This window comes from Manacus vitellinus, unplaced genomic scaffold (assembly GCF_001715985.3).
Source record: "Manacus vitellinus isolate BGI_N305 unplaced genomic scaffold, ASM171598v3 scaffold_1_pilon, whole genome shotgun sequence".
Taxonomy (NCBI): Eukaryota; Metazoa; Chordata; class Aves; order Passeriformes; family Pipridae; genus Manacus; species Manacus vitellinus.
In genome coordinates this window covers 42,756,890-42,780,748 of record NW_021939396.1, presented here as the reverse complement: position 1 = coordinate 42,780,748, position 23,859 = coordinate 42,756,890, and the positions used below count along the sequence as shown (strand labels likewise).

Genomic DNA, 23,859 nt, shown 5'->3' with positions numbered 1-23,859 from the left:
AGGGATCTTCATCTGTGAGCTGAGGAAGTACATATGATGTAAAAAAAAATTTTTTCATCTACTGTTTCCAAACAAAACTGTATGCTCTAACTGTGTACCCTCCAGCTAATTAAGGTAATGCTTTCCGAGAGCCACTGCCTGGTCTCCTTGTTATTGTCAAGAGAAACCCCTCTGACTCTGCTGTTCTTCCTATGGAAGGTGATTTGCTTGAATCTCAGTAATTTCAAGACTGCTGGGACAGCAGAATGGCATAGCTGCTCTTACTGTGTTCCCTTCTCAATCCCATGGATGCTCACAATGGTGGGCAGTTAAGTATCTAACGGGGGTAAGATGCTGCCCTTTGGCAACACTGAGCTGTTCTTGCATAGTCTGTGGCAGCCCTTCATTTCTATGCTCAGAAGTGAACCTGAACAAGTTTTAGTGAACAATAGTGATAATATTATTTCCAAAGCAGGATGTGGTTATGATACACATCTGAAGTAGAGCATTGAATGCCAGAGCAGACTGATGCATGACATATACCAAAATAGCCTAAACCATTTAGTTACTCTTGGTTGTGAGACAGGCCTTTTTCATAAGATCTCGACCATTGTTGTTGCAATGTTAATGAGGCCTTCAAACAAATCTACATTAGGCTATTTTCTGTGTCTTTGTGAAAATTACTGATTTGGAAAGCTGATGTGATTCATATCATGCACCATTTTCTTCCTTTCTTTCAAAGATTAAAGTGATTCTTCTTTCTCACTCCAAATTTCTGTTTTGGAGTGAGCCATCTCTCATTTTTTAAGTTAATCTGGTAGCCATAGTGCTGTCAATTTTCATAATATTCCTTGTCCTCAATGCATGAGACAGTAATTCTACCTGTTCTTCTCAGAAGATGGGATATTATCTATCTGTACAAACTTGAACTAAAAACACTGCTAACAGTTTTAATAGTTTCTTTGAGATGGTTGCTTACACAGACTTACATTATTCATATAAATTTCTCTTTTTATGAATCCTCTAGGAGATTATTTAGATAATTCCAGTAAACTATAGAGCATGTAGTAGGATTGAAGCTGGCCAATCCATTGTTGGAATTTTTTTCCTCATTCCAAATTAAAAGAAAATGAATGGTGTTTTTTTTTAAGAAACAAAAGCTTGTAGTATCTTACCCCCCACACACACTCCCTGTCAAAATACCAAGAACAGACATTCAACACAGTCAGTTGAGAATTATTTTGTTAAACTATTTCCAGCTAATTGTAGCTGAGACCATTCTTGCTGATGTATGCTATTATAATCCTTTCAGGGCAGAAAGGTTTAAGAAAGCACAACACAAAGTCACTATCAGTTTTTAGAATAACAGTTTGCATAACAAGACGTATTAATCTTACATGTTAAACTATTAAGAATTTTTAAGTTTTTCAAGCAAACAAGCATGGAAAATGTAGGCCTAATAAGACTTTAACTTAAGTACCCTTTTTGTAAGGCATTTGGGATGAGTTACAGTGTAGGTGTGCTTTATAATACTGAAAGATTCTAATAACTGTTTATGTACTAAAAAGGAAAGCAAAAATATGATTATTATTAATTTAGAGCATTTTGTTTGTTGGTTGCTGCAAGTTTTTTTTGGTCAGTTATTAAGTGTTAAGTCAAGTTACTTCGCCACCAAATATTTTTATAAAGTATTTGCAAGATTAAGCTCTGACACTGTGACCTTAATGATGTTCTTAATGTAAGTTTGAAGTAAATGTGAATGAACATGAATTTATCTAGCTAATAAGAGTGCAAATCTCGGACTATTAATCCATGCAGTTTTATCTACTTTACATCCCATGTAAAGTAGATAAAATAAGATATAGATATTTTGAACTTTTGAACATTTCTTCACGAAGTTATTTACTACTCTGGAACTATTCAACCTGGCTGCTTCACATGTAAATAAGAGGAAGAAAGTAAAAATTGAAAGAAAAAAAACAAAGAGGGTGTCAAAATTAATAATGGAAGCTATTCCGCTTACTGATTCTGCCTTTTTTTGATTAAATAAATTTGTGACTCAGTAATAACTCTAACATCTCTGAAAAGTGTTACAGAACAAACCAGTGTTATATCAGGGGCAAGTCAGTAATATACATAGATTTCCCAGTACAAAAGTCTCACAAAAAAGGGATCAGGGTAAGGTTTACATCCTAAGGGAAGTGTGTTGCAAAACTTGCGTAAGCCAAATCTCCTACTTAAACGGATACAAAGTGTTTTTACAGATACATAAATATGACAGGTGATCACAGCCACCAGCTGGCTGAGCATTGATCAGCCTCATACCAGGCCTTTCCTGCAATTTATGCATACAGGCACATTAATATTTATGTATGTGTTAGGATAGATTGTCTAGAACTGCTAACAATATCCACATCTTTCTACTTTGTTTAGTAAAGGACAGGTGCTTCCCCAGTCCCTCTTTTCCTATTCTGTTCAGTCTGGTCCATAGAGTCTGGAAAAACCATAAGGATGTGGGGATATAATTGGAAACAGTGATTCCTTTTAATTAAAGGTAGAATCTGTTAAGGTATAACAAAAAAATAAGCTAATGCATTAAGGTATAACGCTGCTAGCGGAAGAACTGAGCTCACACAAGTTTTCTTTGACTATTTCTTTCTAAGTGAAGTTAATGATATGCAGCAGTTCAACACATGAAAAAATCTCTACTGATTAAATTATTTTATGTTTTACAAAAGATAATTTTTGTTTATTTGCCTGATAACCTTTAACTCAAAGGTTGACATCACAACCTTCTCAGCATTGACTTTTGTCAATATAGCACTGAAAGAATATTTGATCTGCAGTCAAAATTGCTGGTTTTGTGAATCAAGGTCTGGTGCCCAATGGCATTACCATCCATGACCCCTCTGTTTGAAAACTGTGTACTGTAAGAAACCTGAGCCACTGTGACTACTAATATTCCTATTCATCTCATTTGTCTTAATAGCACAGGTGGCACTGAGGTACAAAAGGGGTCAAATGTTCTTAAAATAACTATGACTATGCAGAAAAAAAACCCACAGCAATTTTCCATCATCTTTACTCTCCAGGCATTAGAAAACACTCAATTTTAGCATAAAATGCCTAACCAAATTATCAAATATCTACATTTCTTTTAGTAAAAAAACAAACCAGCAAACCAAAACAAAGAGATTTCACTTGCTGAAATAGGACACCTTCTCCTGGGTGACTGTAGGATTGAACTAACACTGATGTCCTACAGATTTCACTGCATTCTGTGGTGCAGGACTGTGCATCAAAACTCTGACCTGATTAGCCACTGATGTGGCTGATGCATCTGGAAAGGAGACCAACTTCTCCATAAATTATCTTGATAACATCCTTTTGCTATCAGAATAATAATTTGGTTTGGCAGTAGGTTGCATTAATTTTCTGATTGAGTCATTTGAACTTATTAAGTTATTGATTCAAATTTAATCCTAACATCAACTTGACGTTTACATTGTTTAAATATAATTAGCTCAAAGAAAGTTTAGTAAATTACATAATGAAAACTTTATTGAAGATACTTCTTTTTCCCTCATATTTTCATATAAAGCTGACTATTCTGTCAATGTATTATAGTATCAAAACTCTAAATGCAAAGAGAACTTCAGTTAAAAAATCTGTAAATTATGTATTTTTGCTTACTAGCTACTATCTAGTCTTGTTATATTAACAAATCCCAAATTTCAGCTCAATTACCCATTTCTGTTCCAAATCAAAATATTTCTGAAAGCTGGTTTAAAATTAAATTTAGAAATAGATAATAATAATTCTTTTATTATTTTTATAAGCATTCCTTTTATGATAATTTTTTTTTCACAATGAATCCTTGAGAGTTTTATTTTTCCTTTAAGATTTGTAAAAAATTGGGAATGGGTGGGGCAATTTTTGTCAAAATCTTTTTCCATGCTTTCCTTGTTAGTACTGTGATGACATGAAGCAAACCAAGATCTCCAGATAAGTGAACTAAAACCACAATTTAGAGATAGAAATTATTTTTTGTTTATATGAGAAAACTAATTTTTTTTTCTCTTAGGTCAGTGCACAGAAACAACAAAATCAGAAGGAATTCATTGCCTAAACTGAAACATGTCCATTGTTGGGTCTACTTTGGGTTCTATTTGGCCTTTCTAAACAACAGAGACAGTTATTTTAAAACAGTCATATCCCAGATGAGAAATATACTAAAGACAGAAATATCCAAGAGGGCTCAGACTCAGATATGTGCATGAGCAAGACGTGAAAATATGTTATCTATAAAAGCATAAAAGAACTTCACTTGACTTGCATGACTTTTTGTATCAAGCATGCTACAGCAGTCTTTTGACTCTAATACGAAACTATAGTAAGGATCATTGCACTAATGCATGAGGATTTGTGATAATGTTGCAGAAATTTTACTGTCAAAACTGAACTGAAGTGTAATGACTTTTGTTATCATGGTTTCTAATAACTATTCAGCATGAATTGACCCTACATATGTTTTACTGCAATAATATGTCAGTTATCCAGAAAGTAAAAGAAAAAAATTAAAAAAGAAACAGGAATCAATAGACCTCCTCCCTCCAAAATATTACTATAACATGACCACCTGAAGATAGCAGATAGTGAATACAAAAATGAATATTTTACTTATGTTTTAAAGCAATTATAGTTTGCATTATAGTTCACATAACTTTTGCATAAAAGTTATGTGAAAAAAACCAAATTATCAATGTTTTGTAAGACAATGTTGCTTGCAGTATTAAGGACAGATACAAGTTCTTAAGTTATAATGACATTCCATACCTTTATATTTGGAAAACTTCCTTAATTTAACTATGAGAACAAAAGTTGATGTCTGCAGTATAACCACTGACACATTAGCACAACACATCAGAAGTATCAAATTTTGCTCATTGATTAGATATTCTAAGATTATTCAGTGCAAAAAGAAAGATATGGTAAATGACTAGATTTGTTTTTAAAGCATAATCATATTCCTGGTGCAAATATGTTAGCGCATTGAGATTTCCAGAAGAAACTGCTGCTATATATTTGCAGGGGAGAAGCTGTATTAAGCAAGATTTTGTTGCTGTCTACCACATAAAGACTAATCTACAAATCTCATACACGGAGGATTTTACCACACCACAATATACAGGTGCAAACTAATAACTTATCATCACTGAAAAACAAACAAACAAAAACCACCAAACAAAACCCCCCACAGTGTCTACACTCAAACCCAAATATTTAGGGAAAATATTTGGTACTAAATAGGATGCCTTTAAAGACATTATCAAGACTTATTAGAGTTTATTCCAAAGTCATCTAGAAAAAAATGGAAATGTGTGATTAATCTTACAATGAAGCTAGCACATTCACCATGACAGACATCCCATTGGAAAATATAGGTGTAAGGGATATATGAAGAATGTCTTTGTGGAGGGAAGTGTTGTTTCAGAGTAAACCACTAAGAAAAACAAATTGAGAGTAAGAGTATCTGAAAGAACTATAGGGAAGTACTTTTCTTGTTCAGAGTGATATTTGACTACACTGATATTTGATCAAATTAAACATTAGAGTCATAGAATGATAGAATGATTTGGGTTGGAAGGAACCTTAAAAATCATCTAGTTCCAAACCCTCTGTCATGGACAAGAACACTTTCCTCTAGAGCAGGTTGCTCAAAGCCCCATCCAGCCTGGCCTTGAACACTTTGTGGGTGTTTTCCATTTAAAATGAAGAAAAATAATAATAAAAAAATGGAATAAAAAAGTCAATTTGCTTTTACAGAAGTATTAGTAAAAATTGGCTTCTAATTTTGAGTAATTATATATATAGGAAAGCAACTTCTCAGGAATTGAGGATAAACACACTTCTTGAATGTTCCTCTCATTGTACTAGTGCAAATATATAGCAGAGCACCAATAAAAATTGTTACTTTGACACTTCTCCAGAACTGATTTTCTGTTGCTGATGTAATTCACTTATTAGCAAAAACCTGAGAAGAAGATGTATCTTTTCATAGATAGTGTATATAATCAATATGGTTTTTTCTTTTGTCATAATTCTTAAATACTTTCTTTATGTGAGAATGGTAGGAATATTTTAGTAGTTGGACTAGCTATTCATTTAACAAAATGAAGAGTTATCAAAAAGGAAATTAGATTAAGTTGTCTCTGTAATCCTTAAATTACTATTGTGAGGAGCATTTCCATTCTTCATACACATACCACTGCTGAAAGGCACGGAGGACTGTCCAAAGTTCTAAACATTGCCATCACTAATTCCTACCTCAAGCTTAGTATATGTATTGTAACGCTGATTATAAGCTCCTATGGAATAGGGGCTTCATAACCATGTTCTTCATAAACAAGATTTTAAAAAGCAAAAAATATTATTATATAGCATTGCTAATGAAACTAGATCCTTTTGGTATTGCATTGCTATTTTGCTATATTTTACTATGTTTATTTTATTGTATTCAAATTGAGAGGGGAAAAAGCAATAATATATGCCAGCTCATTTGCAATTTTCTTTTGCTTCCAGACTACATCATTGAGATGCATGATAATATCATCCATACTATGTCCAGAAGAGGTAAACTATTGAGTGGAAAATCTTTTTTGCAGATATTACCAAGAACTATTAAATTCTGAGAATGTGGAAAACAGATATTCTTACATCCAAAGAAATAAAAGGTCCAGTTGATAAACTTACACAGGTATATTTCTCTGTAGAGAGGCTGGAAGAGAGTATGCCCTAATTCTTCATGCAGAAAAAAACCCTTCATATTCCTGATATAATACAGTTCCTTTAAGAAAACATTTCAATACTCATAGCATTGCCTCTGCTGTCATATCAACAGAACATAATTTACACTCACTTGGTAAAGAAAGATAGGCAATAATTTCTTTTGGGTTTTAAGTTTTGAATCTCCAACTTTTTCTCCAAATGCGGTTATGCCTAAGAATATATGACTTAAAAAGAGTTTTGTTCTGAAATATAGAAGAGCTCTATAGTTAATAAGAACATCTTGGAAGGGATTTTCTTATTTATATTTGTCAGGACCAAACTGAATCCAGTGAATTTTGCAATGCACAATTAACTGCAGTATTATGAAAAAATGAGCAATGGATGAAGTTACAGGCATAAGACATATAATGGACGCTAAGAGTAAAGTACTAGCAAATAATCTGAATTTTACATTTAAGGTATTTATTTGAACACTTGTACACTGTCCATCCAGAAAATGGACTAAAATGCCAATATATCAGAACCTAGTTCCTGCATATCATCTGAGTTAATAAAGATTCTTACCTGAAATTCCTGATATGAAGGTAAGGTCTGATCATGACTTAAATGAATATTAATTTCCTAAAATGTAGACATTGAAGGCAATCAAGGAATAACCTAAAATACCTGAACAATATTTTTAATTGATTACAATGGTACTGATAAGCTTTTATTTTGAGAGCTATGTATAAACAGAAGGAAAAGAAATAGGAAATATTTTTTCTGTCATTGCCACAATGAATTCTAAAATATCACTTGACTCAGATTTCACAGCACTGTTAAATTAAAAAAATAAAATCTTTTAAGTTGTATCTAGTGAGTCAATAAAACACTACATCTGGTCACTATATCTCCATCATACAAGTCCATTGTCATAGATTTTACCTTTTTTGATTTTCACTTGACTGTTTTCTGAATTAAAGGCTTATGGAGTCTGACCACAAATGTCATAAAACTCATAATTAGCAGAAAAAAGTGTTTTATGGAGAAGTTTTATGTAACGGTAAATTAAATTTTAATTACTGTATAATGTATTTATATACAAAAATAAATACGTTTCAGATGCAAAAGTGCAATCTATGTATAGTGTATTTTGAGAACCTTACAGGAACTGCTCTGTAAAAATAATAAAATACCCCACCACAGCAAGGAAGCAAAAAATGAAAATATGAAAGTGTGAAATATCCAAGAAGAAAAGGAGAATTATGGTGATAGGTATTACTGCAAGTATTCTAGTGTTATTAAATAGTTGCATCCATTGAATTTTAGAGATGAGATCAATTAATTGAATGAGCAATATTAACACTTACCAGCTGATGGTCTCTAGCAGCAGCTTCCAACCTGATACTATTGTAGAGTTCTGTGAGATTTTTACTGTTTGAGTAGTATTCATGAAAGATTTTATATTCCTGAACTAACCACAGATTTTCTTTAATGATTTGATCCAGAGAAGCCTAAACAGATAAGTAAATGATTACACTTACTGCCAAACACCTTTCTAAAAAATGAAATTATTGGACGCTTCTACAATTTCCCTGACTCATGAACATCTCCAAAAAATAGATGACAAGATTATGGTTCCAGTGAAACAAATGGAAAAACTGTAAATGAGTTTTGGGTGGTTAGGATTTTGCTGAATGAATTTATAGTAAAGTATAGGTTGTTAATAAATGACTTGTACAGAAAACAATTATGTAAATATTTACAGTAGAGACTACTAAATAGAACGCATCCTCTAACTTACTACAGAAGACTGTTCTGCATAGAAATTATATTGTCTTAATTGCCAGAGAATATGTCAAATTCAGTCATATTTTTCCTAACTCTCATTTTACAATTTGTTTGTAAATCTTCCACAACGCAATACTCATGTGCTCTTTTAATAATTTTAATGTTTCCAATTGGATTAACTTGATTTAAAGACTAAAAAAATGTTTGACTCATAATCTGATATCAGGTGAAGCTAAATTTGTTTTGAATGTATGCTTCTATAGTAAGAAAAATTTCCATTCCTTTAAGACTGATTTTGATTGAACTTTATCTGATTGTATAATATTGCAACCATCAAAGAATTTTCTAAGGAATTTGATCTAGGTTCCAAGGGCATAATGTGGTTTAATTATATTTTTAAATTGATATTTGGCACAGAATTCTATTCTAATTTTCATCATTTTTCCATTAAAAACACTTAGGAGAAAGGGAGCCCAGTAGACTTTTACCCATAAGTTAATTGAATATTGTCATTTCAATATTTGACCTTCAGGGGCCCCCTGGTGGTCTAGTGGTTAGGATGTGGCGCTTTCACCGCCGCGGCCCAGGTTTGATTCCCAGTCAGGGAACTCCTCCGGGCAGATGGAGCTCGTCAGCCCTGTAAGGCCATCCATCTAAGAGAAGGTCACTCTAAACAAACCTACGTCCTGAGGACCTCGCTGCCACCGTCCAAGCTCACTCAACCCCGGCAGAAAGAAATCTCAGGCAATTAAAGGGTGGGTGGTGCCTCAGCTTCAAGCGGCAACACTGTGTCTCACCAAAATAAATCCCACATGCCGGCAGGCTCGAAGGGTAATGACCTTTCCCAAATCTTTGTTCGTGAAGACTGGCCATGATGATTTGACCTTCAGAACTTCCTTTAATTTCATCACTATGAAACAACAGGATGGTTGATTTCAATATTTCAGAATCTTTCTTCTAATATATTTTAAATGTACAGCTTTAAAATGTATGTTTAAAACATCATGGCTAGTGATGAGTGCTATCCAGTAGAGAGAAGCACAAAATCCCACCATCAAGCGAGCCTGAAACTTATTCAATTTGTGTCTATTGTTGCCAGGTGTATTTGGGAGGTATTTCTGTTAAAAGCACCTGCACATTATAAGGTGGAGTGAAGGAGAGTTTACAATTATGAGAGTGTGTAGAAGCCTTGGACAACTAATTAAACCCAAATGTCCATGGGCTGAGTGGCTGCCCTAATCTAAGGCAATAATTTAAAGTCTTCTAATGCAAAAGTCAGAGTCTGAAAGCTTTTAAAGGTAGAGGAGTCTGATTAAGAGTCTCTTTTATACAAGAGAGCTCTCTGTAATCCCACTCGCAGAACCATGTGTACCCTTGCAGAAAAGCAGAGCTAGCAGAACCGCTAGAGCAGTTGGAGCAAATGTCACCATCGTCTGCTCCCTGGATGGAGCCTGTCGGCCCAGCAGGAGCAAGGGTAGCCCTCTGGCTTGACAGTCTGAAGCAGTGAGTGCAGTGCTACCACAGGCGGTGGGGGGCAACCACCTGTCCCGGTAGTTGTCTCACCAAAATCCAGAGAAAGGAATTGTAAATAATTTCGGGTTTATTTTTCAAAGAAAAATATTACATGTTATCTGTTTACCTATCTGCTGCTCTTCTCCCCTTAAAGAGGAAACAGTTTAAGTCAAAAGATGCATGTCTGAGGCAGAAAAAAATATATTTTGAGCATAAAGGAGTTTAGATTAATTTTCCCACATTCAAATCACTATTTTTATTAAAATCCTAAAAAAGACCCTGTTGCTGCTAGTTAAGCTGTCTTTGGAAAGGAAACTTAAATACATATTGGGAAGATTTCTGTAACAATAAACATTTCAGCCTTATATTATAGCTACAAGTTTTCCCAGAACCTAGGAGGTCTAGGGAAATTTGGTAAAATTCAGACTATGCTTTAGTATCTGCCATGTCTCTGAAAAAAATCTTGTGAATTAGTGGACTAATAAAGTCTGAGTTCTTCTGGAGTCCCAATGTATAATATTAAAGAATCGTGTGTTTTCAGAACCTGTTCCCAAGTGGATAATTTAGTGTTTCACCTTTTAAAGACAAAACTATCCAAGGGAAATAGCAGCATGCCTGAAAAAGTCCCTGGCCTTCCCTTGGAACTAAATGAATTTTGGGAGTTCCTAAGACAGAATATTAACAACAATTTTACAACTTTTACTATGTTTTAATCAAAGGGTTATTAACTTTTGTTTCTGTATTTATACAGAATTTCTAAGAACTTTGTCTAGAAGCTAGTCATGGTTACGCAACTAAATCTAAAAATTATTCCTGTACAGAACTGTCAATCTCTACATCATTAAAATTTTATAACACTATGTGTCTATCAGAAATCTCAAAATAATAAAACAAAACTTTTAGGGAGTAAGATGTGATTATCTTCTTGATTAATATTTGGGCAGCAGTGAAACCTCTTTTTTAGGCTTCCTTAGAAAATGCAGACTGCTTGATGTTAATATGTTTACATGTAATACCTGCAAACGTAATATTTTCAACATCACAGTACTTTCACATATATAAGGAATATGGGAAAATGACAGAAAAGTTTTCTTGTAGACTATGAACATCAATACAGTATTTTTCACCAATACCTTACTACAAACCAGTGAAGTACTACTGTTTTGTATGATTTAAAATGGTCCAGACATTTTGAGAATGAATAACAACATCATCGTCACGGCTGGGCTTGGCGAACGAAAATTTAGGAAGGCTCTATCCACGTTTGTTACAGGCACGCTGGTGACTTATGAGGCCGATATGAGATAGACATATCCGATTGCAAAAGGCACAGCAGAAAGACTCCTTAGGTGGTGTATTCAGCAGGATACGATTCTTTCTGCGTTGTCTTTTCTTCTTGAGAGTGGTCCTGCATGTGTTCTCAAAGGAAACAGCTGCGTTGTAGATGGTGTGTCTCCAGGCCTCCCGATTTTAGGCCAGAGTAGACCAGTTACGATGATCAGTGTGGTCGAGGCTGAGATGTTGTTTCAGGGAGTCCTTGTATCTTTTCTTCGGGGCTCCTCTCTTGCGGCATCAGGAGGCAAGTTCACCGTAAAGCAAGATCTTGGGGAGGTGGTGTCCTTCATCCTGGAGACATGCCCTGCCCAGCGCAGTTGAATTCTCAGCAACATAAAACAACATACCAAAGAAGATAATAGCCTTCTCCAAATATGGCCAGTTATACTTGTTGTCCAGTCCCCAAAATTGCTTCATTCCATAGCTTATGTCAGCTGAGACAGATAAAGTAAAATGGTTCTTTTTCTCTCACTCACTCCTCTGAAAGACGAGATGAAGTTCAGAAAGTAAAAAGCACACGTCCTTTAAATACCTGACTGTCACTCACTGACATTTCTACAGAGGATTTCCCAGAATATAGGCAGAAAAAAAAAGTCTTAAGGAGTATTCTTTCTTTACAAAAGAGATGAACCGGTCAAACTGTGATCAAACTTGGCATGTGAGAATATATACCACACCTCTTTCTGCTATTGTAGGAACACAGGGATATGAATGTCAAAACTGGTCATAAGATATTCAGGTAGATGATTCTGACATTTGGGTTTTTTTTATCTCTGGCACTAAAACTTCTGAATTTTTAGACTTGTGAACTAATAAAAAGCACCACAATTCTTGTGTTCGTTCTTTTGCTCCTTAGCAAAACTTGATCAGACTTCTAGTACATAAGTCTTTGTCTACTGGTACATTTGACCTCTTCAAACATTCTGGAAATTAAATTCAAAATATAAGAAGAAATTTTCAACATTTCTATTTTCAGATGAAGTTACCTTTTTTTTTGGTGGAAGACACCCTGTAATTCAGGGGAATTTCTTAATGGCTCTTCACTGAAATGAAACTTCAGTCACAGCTTAGAGAAACGAAGTGAGACTATCAGAGGCCATGTTAAAAACAAATGAAAGATATTTCTTTGCACTATGTGTAGTTAAGGTGTACAGATTCTTCTGAATATCAAAAACAGAGATTTAAAAGGGACATACAATTTCTAGGAGAAAATCCAATCACTTTGTGTTGCAAGCGATCCAAGAATTTTTTTATGGTTCTATGTAAAGAATTGTAGAGACAAATCTTAAGATCAATGATTTTGTCAACATAATGATATACCCATAAACATGATATAAATCCTTGTGGTTTACAGGGTCAATTGTCATTTCGAATGGTCACTCTGACAGCAGTGTTTTATTTGAAAGATAAGAACGATTGATTTTGACAATCAGGTGCATCAGCACAATAAACTAATTATTAAAGGATCTATATTAATTGGCTATAGTACTTAAACTTGATGTTGTGAGGAATGAAAATGGTTTCCTGAGGCAAGAATGAGCGTTTCTTTTGTAGGTGTAAAATATCCTGTTCATAATATGAACACCAAAATAAGAAATAATTTATCTTAAATTTACTGCGTTAATGTGCATCTGCCCCTCAAACTCCACAGACCTTCCCCGGAGCAGCTTAGCAAAGTTTTTCCAATAGCGTCTGTTACACATCAAATGTGTTCCTTCCCAGGGCATAAGAAACACGGTGATAGCAAGTGCCACGAGATCATTGTATTAGAGTTGACAAGTCTCCCAGCTTTGGCAAAGAAAGTTCTTGTAAAGCAAGCCTGAGGTGCTGGGTTTTTTCCCTGTCTGAGGATTGATTGATGCAACTAATACTTATCAGAAAATAGTTTGGGCTCTACAAGTCACAGAAGATACAACAGAATTTGAGCTGATATAATCAGTGATTCACTCTCCCTACTTCTGATCTTCTGTTGATGCTGCAACCAGCATTTGATATTTGGTAATTTATGCACCAAGGATCATGTAGCTACTCAGTAAATCTCTACAGCTGCAACCCTTTTAAGGTACAGAGTGCAAACAGCTGAGCCCTGCTTGAACAAGCTCTAACACGAGTCAGAGGATTTATGTTGTTGATATTACATACTGATCTAATACAGATTTTGACGGTCTCTGAGCTGAAACAGGTCTTCCCCTGTATCCTCAGCCAAAGCAAAAAAACTCCACATAGTCCAGAGTTGCTGAAACTAACTCTTCATCTGAAAGACAATATCTTTTTACATCTGTGGCATGAATTTTTTTTTGTATGTTTGGGCAGAATTTTAGAAAATGCATGTTTAATTATAGACTCAGACTGACAGAGAGAAGTGAGAGATCATATTTTTTAATAATTTGCTAAAGACCATTTTTAACAAATTAATTATTCTTCCAATAGAATATGATGTTAAATATTTTCTGACAAGTTGCATTTTTTGTATCTGCAAAGTAAAGTAACAGTAACTTCAAGTAGCCTTCCACTGATAACACAGCACTTCAAATGACAATTCCAACAGTTTGGAAAAAAACACAAGTTTAATTCTTATAAGGACTCAAATGGAGAATTAATATGGGGAATAAATCCAGATATGCACTAAATGTTTGGGAAAAAATTTATGTGGATGTTGAGTTATACAAATAATAAATGTTGATAAAATAATAATGAACAAAATGCTACTAAAATAATAAAGCTACTAAAATAATATAGGCAAATATAAGCACAGACCTGTCTGCTTTACATTACAAGTATTCCAAAATAAGTGGTATGTAATACTATACAATAGTATACAATTCTTCACGTGAGCCAAAGCTGGAAAATATTTTTCTTCATAGACAGTCTTTCCTATATATGAAATATTCTTGACCTCTCCAAAGTTAGTTTTTGGCACATGAACTAAATTTTATTGACAATAAAAAGAATTCATGGTTATAGAATAAGACCTGAATGTTCTAAGATTATTTTATGTTGATGTACCCTTTAGCCATGATTACACTGGTGCAGAAGATGTAAAAAAAAAAAAAAAAAAAAAAAAAAAGGCAAAAATTTGAAGTACTAGAAATACTCTACCTGGTGGTAAGGTAGAGACCAGTTTAAAGGCTGGAAAGCAGTCTGTTTTACAGGGTATGTAGTGACACTGATTTTTTAGATGTGAAAGAAAAAAATTAGAATCTAGTTGGGCTCTTCCCGATGAAGGTATCTACCTCCAGATTGCAAAAATGAGAATCAGAAACACATGTGCAATCTGATGATCTGCTTGCTACTGCTGACAGAATTTTCAGGACTCAACCTGGGATCAAAACACCTATAAAAGAACCATAAATGGCTCTGGCTAAATAGCAGTGTATTAAATTTATTACTGTTAAAGAAAGATTTGAACAGATCTCACAACTGATTACTCATTTTTAGTCCTATCTTTATCGACAATCAAGAAACACTGATTACAGGGGGGAATCTTTTCCTTTGTGAAGTCCAATCTCTTTAAAAGTCAAGAAGTGTGTGTTCTAGAATTCTTCTTCTGAAGATTTCAATGAAACTCTAGAGAATTTTGCATATACTCCACCATCAGGTCTGTCGATAGCTACATTTAAAGAAGCTTTGAACTGGAAGAACGAGCTGTCTTTTAGAACGTAAGACTTGAGTATCTGTCTTGTGTCTATCAAAATTTTGAAATGTGTTCCTGCCCTGCTGAATAGAAATGTACCCTAATAGTGCTGCTTGACAATTAACTAATTTTGTTGTGCATAGGAGACAAATCAGTTTTTCTTATTGAAAGAATCAAGGATGGAGGAGAGCTTTGTCTACGACTGGAATTTTGCCTCAACTTAAATTTTGTGATCTGTCATGATTGCAGATGTTCAGCAGGAGAAAAGCAATAGTCAAGATATTTAGGAAGCAACTGGACATTTTCTGTTTTCATTTTGCAAGGCCAGAATATGGCACTGCATCTACTATTAAGCATGTATACATTATTTATAGTTGAATTCAAAAGAAATGCAGGAGACTGGAAAGTTTCTGAGTCTTGAACCAACATGAGATGAATGTCAAGGTTTTGATAATTCCCTTCAATAACTTCTGAAAATAAAAAAAAAGTAAAATTGTGTTGGGAAACACACTAAAGAATTGGCATCATATAAGCAGATATAGAAAATGAACTGATAATAGATAGATCTTCGTGGTGTCTGATGCCATGATTGTGTTAGGGCTCAGTACGGATTTGCTGGCAGCAACCCGGATATGTCACTTAAGTAAGATACAGTTCTTTTCTTTCTTGATATCATGGCAACAGATTGGTATCAAAGCACTGAACTGGAAGCACAAGCACGACGCCTTCAGGTAGTAGGGGTCACTGACTCCACCAGTGGTGTCAGGAATAAAGCTTCAGAATGCACACTGACTTCAGAATTAGTGACTACACAGAAGTGAAAAATAAAAAAGTGTTAAAGTAAGCAGAACACAAAGTTCGAAGACAAAAAGGAATTGAATAAATTATACTGCTGTTGCAGAAAACATGAATGACGACAGACTATAAAACAAAAAGGAAGAGGAAACAGGTCTTGAGTCTGATGCTAACTATGGAACAGTGCTGCTAACTATGGAAAAGTGTAACTTTAGGAGTTTTTATTACAAGTTAATTATAAGCAATTGTTATGATATAAGGTGCCAGTAATTCAGGGAAGAAGATTAAAGAGGATCTCATCCAATCCATTGGTTCTGAATGCTAATGGAAGAAAACATCAATCATTCAAAGACCAGAAAAGATAAAGAGCAGATTCTTTAGAGTTATGCATTGGATAGCAAAATGCCTTTATATCACAATAGATTTTTTTTTTTTAAATATATTTGCTTTAAAACCAACATTTACGTTTATTGAGAATAGTGTGAAAACAAGGAATAAAAACGTGGTCCTTCAAAGTGTGTTATGTAATCTAAAACATTAACACTGAATTTAGGCTCAGTGTTGCTGACTTTTCCATGCAGAAAGTTTTTATTTCACAAAAAGTAAAAGCTACTAGTTTGGACTAAACTCAATCTATAAATATAATGAAATACAATTTCACATTCACTGAGTATTAAAACTCAGGCTAAAATTGATATAAATACAAAAAAGATTTTGAAATTACATAGAATTATGAACTTTTTCAATCCTACATTATCCTCTATACTTAAGTTTATATGCTTTGTCTGAAGAGAAAAAAAGAAAAGAGTTTATGATTTCATTATTGTTTTCTGCATAACATAGTTTTAGACTGTTAAACACAAACTTATTTCCCTATTATTGCATCATTAATTTTTCTTCTATATCATCACAGTTTGATTATATATACCTGCCAATATTTTTAGAGCATGTTATGAGGGAGAACTTCACTTGCAATGCTATTTTGGAAAAGATGAAACTGCATGGGAATGTCCATTTATTTATATTACTATGACCTGTTAAAGATTTATAAAGGCTCTCCATTTTCTTATATATTTAGGAATGGACAAATCTGTATCACTAATTACTCACAGTAAGGTCATTAGATACACACTTTCTTTTTGTCATTACAAAGACTAATATTTTTGCAATAATGGCACTATGCAGAGTAGATGAAGCAAATAAATAATAAACCTCCTTATTCTGATGCTAATGCAAAACCAAATGTTCTTTCAATTTTACAGCTGTAAAAATTAAAGTGAGAAAGGTATCAAAGAAGTAAACAGCAATATTCAACACAATATCTGTTACTTCTACACATCTTTCATATGACCACATTGACTCTGAAGTGACAAAGGTGCAAATAAAGGAAGCTGTTTTGAATTTCTATTAAATTAATTGGAAACTAAAAAATATTTTGTTCTTTCATTACTTGAAACATAAAAAATAAACTGGATTTTATTTTTTTATTTTATTTTTTTATTTTACAGAATAACGTATTTTATTTTTAAAAACACTGTAATCAACCATAAAAATATTAGCATTTAATTATGGTTTTGAAATTTATCTATTTTCATTTCCACACAGTTAGAGGAATCAGCTTTCATACTTGGCACCCAGAAGTTTTCATAATTCTTTGAAAAATTATTACTACTAACTAATCCCCTGATGGAAATCAACATTGATATTTTGTTCTAAAGTAATGCTCTAAATGAAATGCTGTAGAAGAATATTTTGGCTAATGTCAGTTATGTACTTTGGTCTATGGACAAGCCATTTGGCTTTCCTGAACACTGCCATAGTGATAATGCATGACTGATGCCCAGTGGACTTCTCAGCTGAAATTTTCTTGACCACTGCATTTTTTGTAGTCATGTCTATACAAACAATCATAATAAAAGCAATTAACTGACGTTGGAGAACTGTTGACTTATTTACTTTTATTTCTTTTGCTAATATTGATATAATTAAGAAGATAAAAACACGTACTGTAATATTTATAGTGCATAAACTACCTTAAAAGATTTATTTTATCTTTTACAATGAAGAAAACACCTCTTTCATTTCAAGATGAAGCAGAAAAAAATCTCTTCTCCTCACCTTATTCTTTCCAGATTTTTTAAATAACAGAGAATGCATCTCTGCTGCTCTCTGCTCCAATAGGCGGTTTAAAATTTTGAAAAAAGACAGTTTAGAAAACCTTCACTAACCAAAACTAAACATATAATGAAAGATTGAACAAAACTTAATTTTTATAAATGACAGGTTTTTTCTGTCAACTCCATCACCTTTCTCAATAAAAACCTCAGAAGCATCTTGTATCCTTAAATATTATGGAAGTTGAATTTTAAACATAGACTATATTATGACTATAATCTAATAGAATATCAGAATTTAAATTAGAACAAGTCTGCATTCCAGGTAAAATACACCAGTAAGAGCATAGTTCAGCTCTCCATCAATGTAATATTGAGGTCGTCTGTACAGTTATGTTTGCACCTCACACTCTCTCTACCATACTAGAATCTTGCTAACAGGACACCTGAAAGATTATCTTATTCTTATTCCCCAACCCAACAGAGAGTCCTTGGCAGACATTCCAAGAAACAGAGATTAGGAGTTTTCCTTTCAGTTGTCTTCTTTAGAGTGAAATTTGAGATTTGTCTTTTTATGTAAACCTTCGTTGTCTAAAACCTACAACATAAATATTATGATGGTCCCCAACATATGAACAGCAGAAAAGATGCAGGACACTGAGATCAATCACATAAAGACACCAAGAACATGGTCAAGTTTTATGAGAAGTAATCTTCCAAAACAGTTTTGTCATTGGCCACTGCATGTGAAGACAACACTTACTGGAGAAAAAAAACCCCAAAGGTATCAATATCAGAAAAAACCCACTAAGAGACAGAAGGTTATAACAACTTCCACCGGATGTTCATTGTACAGCATATGTCACCATTCAGATTAAGCCTCAAAGAAGCCAAACTTCAAATCATAAACAGTCTCATAAAATCTGGTGCAGTAACTGTATAAAATGAAAATATAATAATAGTTTATGTAAATTGCAACATTTCATACAAACTACTTACATGAGATTGTTAAAGACTTAGTAGTGAGGCTTCTTTATTAAACACTGATTTTAAAAAACTGATAATGCTCTGAAAAGAAAAACACTTTTCCACATAGTGGCAAAAGTTCCTGGAACTTTTCAAATCAGATTACCATTTTACAGTAACTCTTATAAACAAAAAAAGACAACTATAGCAAATATTTTAAACTGAGTAGCTATTTTTCCTCATTAGAATTTTACAGAATCATGTCAGTTCAACAGATGTGTGAAATCTGACATTTTCTGTATAAAACAGGGTACATGGGTATTTAATATATCTTCTAAGCAAGTACCTATAACATGTATACAGACACACAATAGTTCTACATTTTTTTCTACATTTTTTAGTTATTGCATCAAACAGCATCTCAGAAATTATTTAAATAATGAATACATTTAATTATTTTTTCTGGAGATAATGTATATAATAATTTTATTTATATTATAGAAAACATTCATATATTAAATAGCCTGTTCAAAATAATTGTCATTGGACTTCAGGATATATTTAGATCCAATACTGATATAACAGTAATTGTAAAGCCAGCTGTTTTTTCTAACAACAAAGTCCCTGCTTTTCTGCAACTGTTTTGGTTTTTAGTACTGCTCATTCTCTTCAGAAGTGTCATTTTCTACAATAATGGCACAGCAATTGTACTTGTTCACATAAAAACAGTAACTCAGTCTAATTTGCTCGTTCTTGTAGCTTCAATGTAGTTAACACAACTGAACTCACAGACATGGTTACTGAGAAAGAAACTACATTCCTATGTTTGGGATAAGCCAAAGTTGAGTTTTAGGAATGTTAAAGTAAATGCACAAACCAGCATGTTCTACAAACAATTTCAGAATCAAACCCAGGACCAAAAAAGGGCAACTATCAGAAAACTTTTTGAGAAATACCTCCTAAATGTACTTTTACCCTCGTCTGTGTGTGGATGTGCTGTCACAACTAAAGAAGAGATCTCTTTCAGTGTCACGAGAACATGGTCAGCGCATAAACAGGCAAAAGGAGCTACACAAAATGTCATTTTGTACTCTACTATAGAATCCTAAGGAAAAAAAAAGAAGATTGTTCAAGGATAGGAAAGGAGGGATACAAGGATAAGAATAATTTATATGTGGATTACAAAACCTGAAGAACTTCAGTGATCAGAAAGTGGTACCTTTCTCTATCTTTGAGTGATGTACGTATTTGTAACGTGAATGCTCCAAGCAGTAAGTTCCCATATCCACAATCATCACAGGAGCAGTTGCTGAGTTCTTGAAGCAAATAGAATCACTCTATCACATGCTGCATTAGCTTTGAGTCTTCCTCAGTATTACTGCAGTGGTTGATAAGAATATAGAAAAAGCTTCAGGAGACATAAAGAATGGAAGCATTTTTTAGCAACACCGCTGATACAGCTTCAGCTCTGATGGGTACATTCCAGTGAGAGCAAAAGGCTGTATTTCAGTTGTTCGACAAGACGCCTTGAAATATTTCATATTCAGTTTATGTATTCAGGCAGAGAAGGCCATGTCCACATCAGCAATTAATATGAATGATTTTACACATCATCTTAAGAGGTTAGTTTTCCTTCTACAATAACAAAGAATTCCCTAGATATCAAAGTGGAAAACACTTCCAGTTTTCGTATATGAAGTATGGAAAAGTATATAGAAATACTGACTCTGTGACTAAAGCGAAAGTAAGGAAGCAAGAAAAAGAAGCTACCTGGAAAGAACATTATCTGTGATAGTTGAGTCATAAAGGTCTGAAGCTTATTCCTTCACTCCTTATCAGAAAACTGTCACAGATGACTCTATTTCAGCAGAAGCTAGACTTTGCTGACTTTGGAAGAACTAGTTCTTCTGCTGACAGAGCTGATTGCTTGCAGCTGCTTGCTAGCAGCTTCTCAGAGAGGGTTCCTGTGGCGTGATCGCCCTTCACCAGGAGGAAAGAGCCACGAGGTTTCTTCTCTAGATTCTAGCGGCAAAAAGTTGTTTGTTCAAAACTCCCATAGGCTTTTAAGGTTTCCAGGGGAGGGTTTAGAAAGAGGAACATGATTGGGCAAAGGTCCGGGAGAAAGGGAGTGGCTTGAGGGCTCTGCTAACCAGTGGGGGATACAGGAGGACCAAAGTCCAGTAACAAACCAGGGATTGGGGAGAAACAGAGGAGACAACCAGTAATGCTTGTGCAGGGGTGGGGACCTCTTTGAGGAGGGGAGACAACATGACGCTGTACAGGGGGACCACGTGGGTAAGGGGGATTACATAATTCAGGGGAGAACCGTACAATAAAAATGCAAGTAGTCAATGTTTCTCCACTCCACTTGATCCTGGAGATCTGCTGCTGTGATAGACCTGCCTCTAGAGTCTTTCTTTCCAGGATTCATTCTCCCACAATCTACATGCCAGGGGGGGAAAGATTCTACTGCCATGTTTTGTAGTACTGTAACAAAAATGAGGATAGCCACTCATACAAACTCACTAACTTTTACCAAGACGCTAACCCATCTGGTTACTCCTCTTGGACATTAGTTTCTCCCTTTCTCTCTGGACAAAAGGCTGATCCCCAAAATTCTTTCAAACTTTGTTTTTAATTATGACTGGCCAAAATCTCATGTCACCTCCCTCAGAGAATGTCTCAGTACAGTACATTACTGTAATAATGTAATAGATTTCTGATATTAATAGAATTCTGATATTTGACCACCTAACAACTGATGCCAGAGGATACTGGCATTGAACATCTCAGAGAATATACTTTATATTATATACCATTGCTGCGTAAATGTAAAAGGAAAATATGGGGGCTTTTATATTCATATCATATGAAAACAATGATATGGCAAAAATTTAATAACAAAATTATAACCTATTTGTTCACTGTTTTCAATACAGTTAAGGAACTATCTAATGGCTTATTCCTCATACACCATGAAGTCCACTAGCTTATTCTAGAGCTATCTATGCTACCTAAAGAAGATGGTACGCTCAGCTTTTCTATTTTCAAGCTCTTTCTTCTGTTATCTCATATTTTAATTTAACTCTTGAAAATATACCCACTGGTTTTGCTCTGCAATTCAGTGGGATCATTTCAGTTCATTTTATGTGAACTTCAGAGAAAGGACAGCAATTATTTGTAATTCACAGAACATATTTTCTTTGAAAATCTACGCACTTGGAGAATGACTACATGTCTGGAATTTATGAGGAACACAATGTATAGCGTTATTTAGCATGGTATCACATAAAAATCCCCATATGACTCTTGTTCCCAGTTATTTTTCAGTAACACTTGAGGAAAAATTTTACTTTTTAGGAAAGGAAGTAGGAGTGAGTAGGAAAGTCTACAAGACATATACTCACAAACACTACTATAGGCAAACAACATCCTTGCCTCAGAAAACTCCTTCTGCTTTTGAAAGATTAAACAAGTATCAAAAATTCTCTTTCCAGATGAATTTTTAGAGCTTTTTTAGTTCATACCTCATCAGGATTGGGCACACATAATTATGCCAGCTACTAATTTATATTGATTAACCTCTATAGGTGCCTATTATATACATTGAAATGCACCATACAAAACAGCTTTAATATAAAGCTTCTCATTCTACATGGATAATAAAAAGGAATACAATGAGGACAATTAAGTAAACTTAATCTTTTCTACGCCTCAGCCAAAAGTGTAAGAAATATGATGTGCTTCTCACAGAAGGCCTTATAGATATATAAATGTTCTGTAATTCCTGCATTATACATGTTCTCACTTAAGGTAGTTATCCAACCCTACTCACCCAGCAAACTTAAAAAAAAGAAAAATATAAATGTTAACTGAATAATATATTTTCTGAGCTCTATAACTGCTAATCCCAAGTACATGTCACATGCCAGCTCTCCTCCTTTCTTCCTGTCAGTGCAATAGGTGTGCACAAAAATGGTGCTAGGGGCATTGTATTCCTGTAGGAGTTTTCTTTTAGATGAGATATAAATGGAAGGTCCTACCCAAATTGGTCATTAGCAATCCCAGGGAACTCTTCAGAAGAGTAGGTGTGTTAACTTCAGTCTGCTGGCCAAATTCCAGCTCAGGTAATTACATTCAGCCTACCTAATTTCCCACTGCAATTACAAATACAGAGAGATCCTCAATTTCCAGCCCCAAGCCGCTGTGCAGTGTTGAATAGTTGCTGTGTTTCACCCAGGGTGGCTGCACTTCAGCAGCGGATAAAGCAAGCTGTGTATAAATTGTGACAGTTTGTAAAGCATTTTGGAATTGTTTGAGATGAAAGTGCTACATAGTTAAGATAATTCTAATTGAAATAATTGCCTGCCACTGATCTAAATATTGCATGTAAAAAGTCTTTAGAAGGAAACCTTTCTGGTGCTCTGGACAAATCAGCTAGTAAATATTTAAATAGACTTAAATGTGAGTATTAGAATTTGAGATTGCATATATGCAAGAGCAATATTAAAAAGAACACAACAGAACACCAAAACTCTAGCAATCCTTAATGCAGTTTACAAGCATTTGAGCCATCAGCAGTATAGTATCACTACTCCAGTGTAAGATTAATGGCACATCCAATCTGTCAAACTTCACTCTCACTATTAACATCCCAACAAAGGCCTAGACATGCATAATATACCACTATGTCAAAGCTATCTATAAAGCAACAATAAGAAAGTTAGCAGATACCATTAGACAGGGATTGTTTCTACATGGACTACTACACCTCACATTAAAATCATATAACATCTCCACAAAGTAAATGTGTAGATTTCCAGTTTTCTCAAAGTCTCTCTCTTGGACTTCATGTCCAAAGACTAACTAGATTACCACTGAACTGAAAACTTCTTTGCCATAAAGCTCAGGATGATCTGACCCCGTAATTCAGGCCATTTTATTCCAAAGAGAGTACAAACAAGA

General features: G+C 34.3%; 1 protein-coding gene across 1 annotated transcript in view; it reads right to left on the bottom strand.

The window, feature by feature from the left end:
• Window positions 1-23,859, bottom strand: part of CCDC178 (coiled-coil domain containing 178) — a 175,719-nt gene that overhangs the window by 49,114 nt on the left and 102,746 nt on the right. Inside the window, 3 exon segments of the mRNA XM_029959377.1 lie at window positions 8,118-8,261; window positions 11,918-11,931; window positions 20,898-20,909. Of these exon segments, the coding sequence (XP_029815237.1) occupies window positions 8,118-8,261; window positions 11,918-11,931; window positions 20,898-20,909 (170 nt within the window).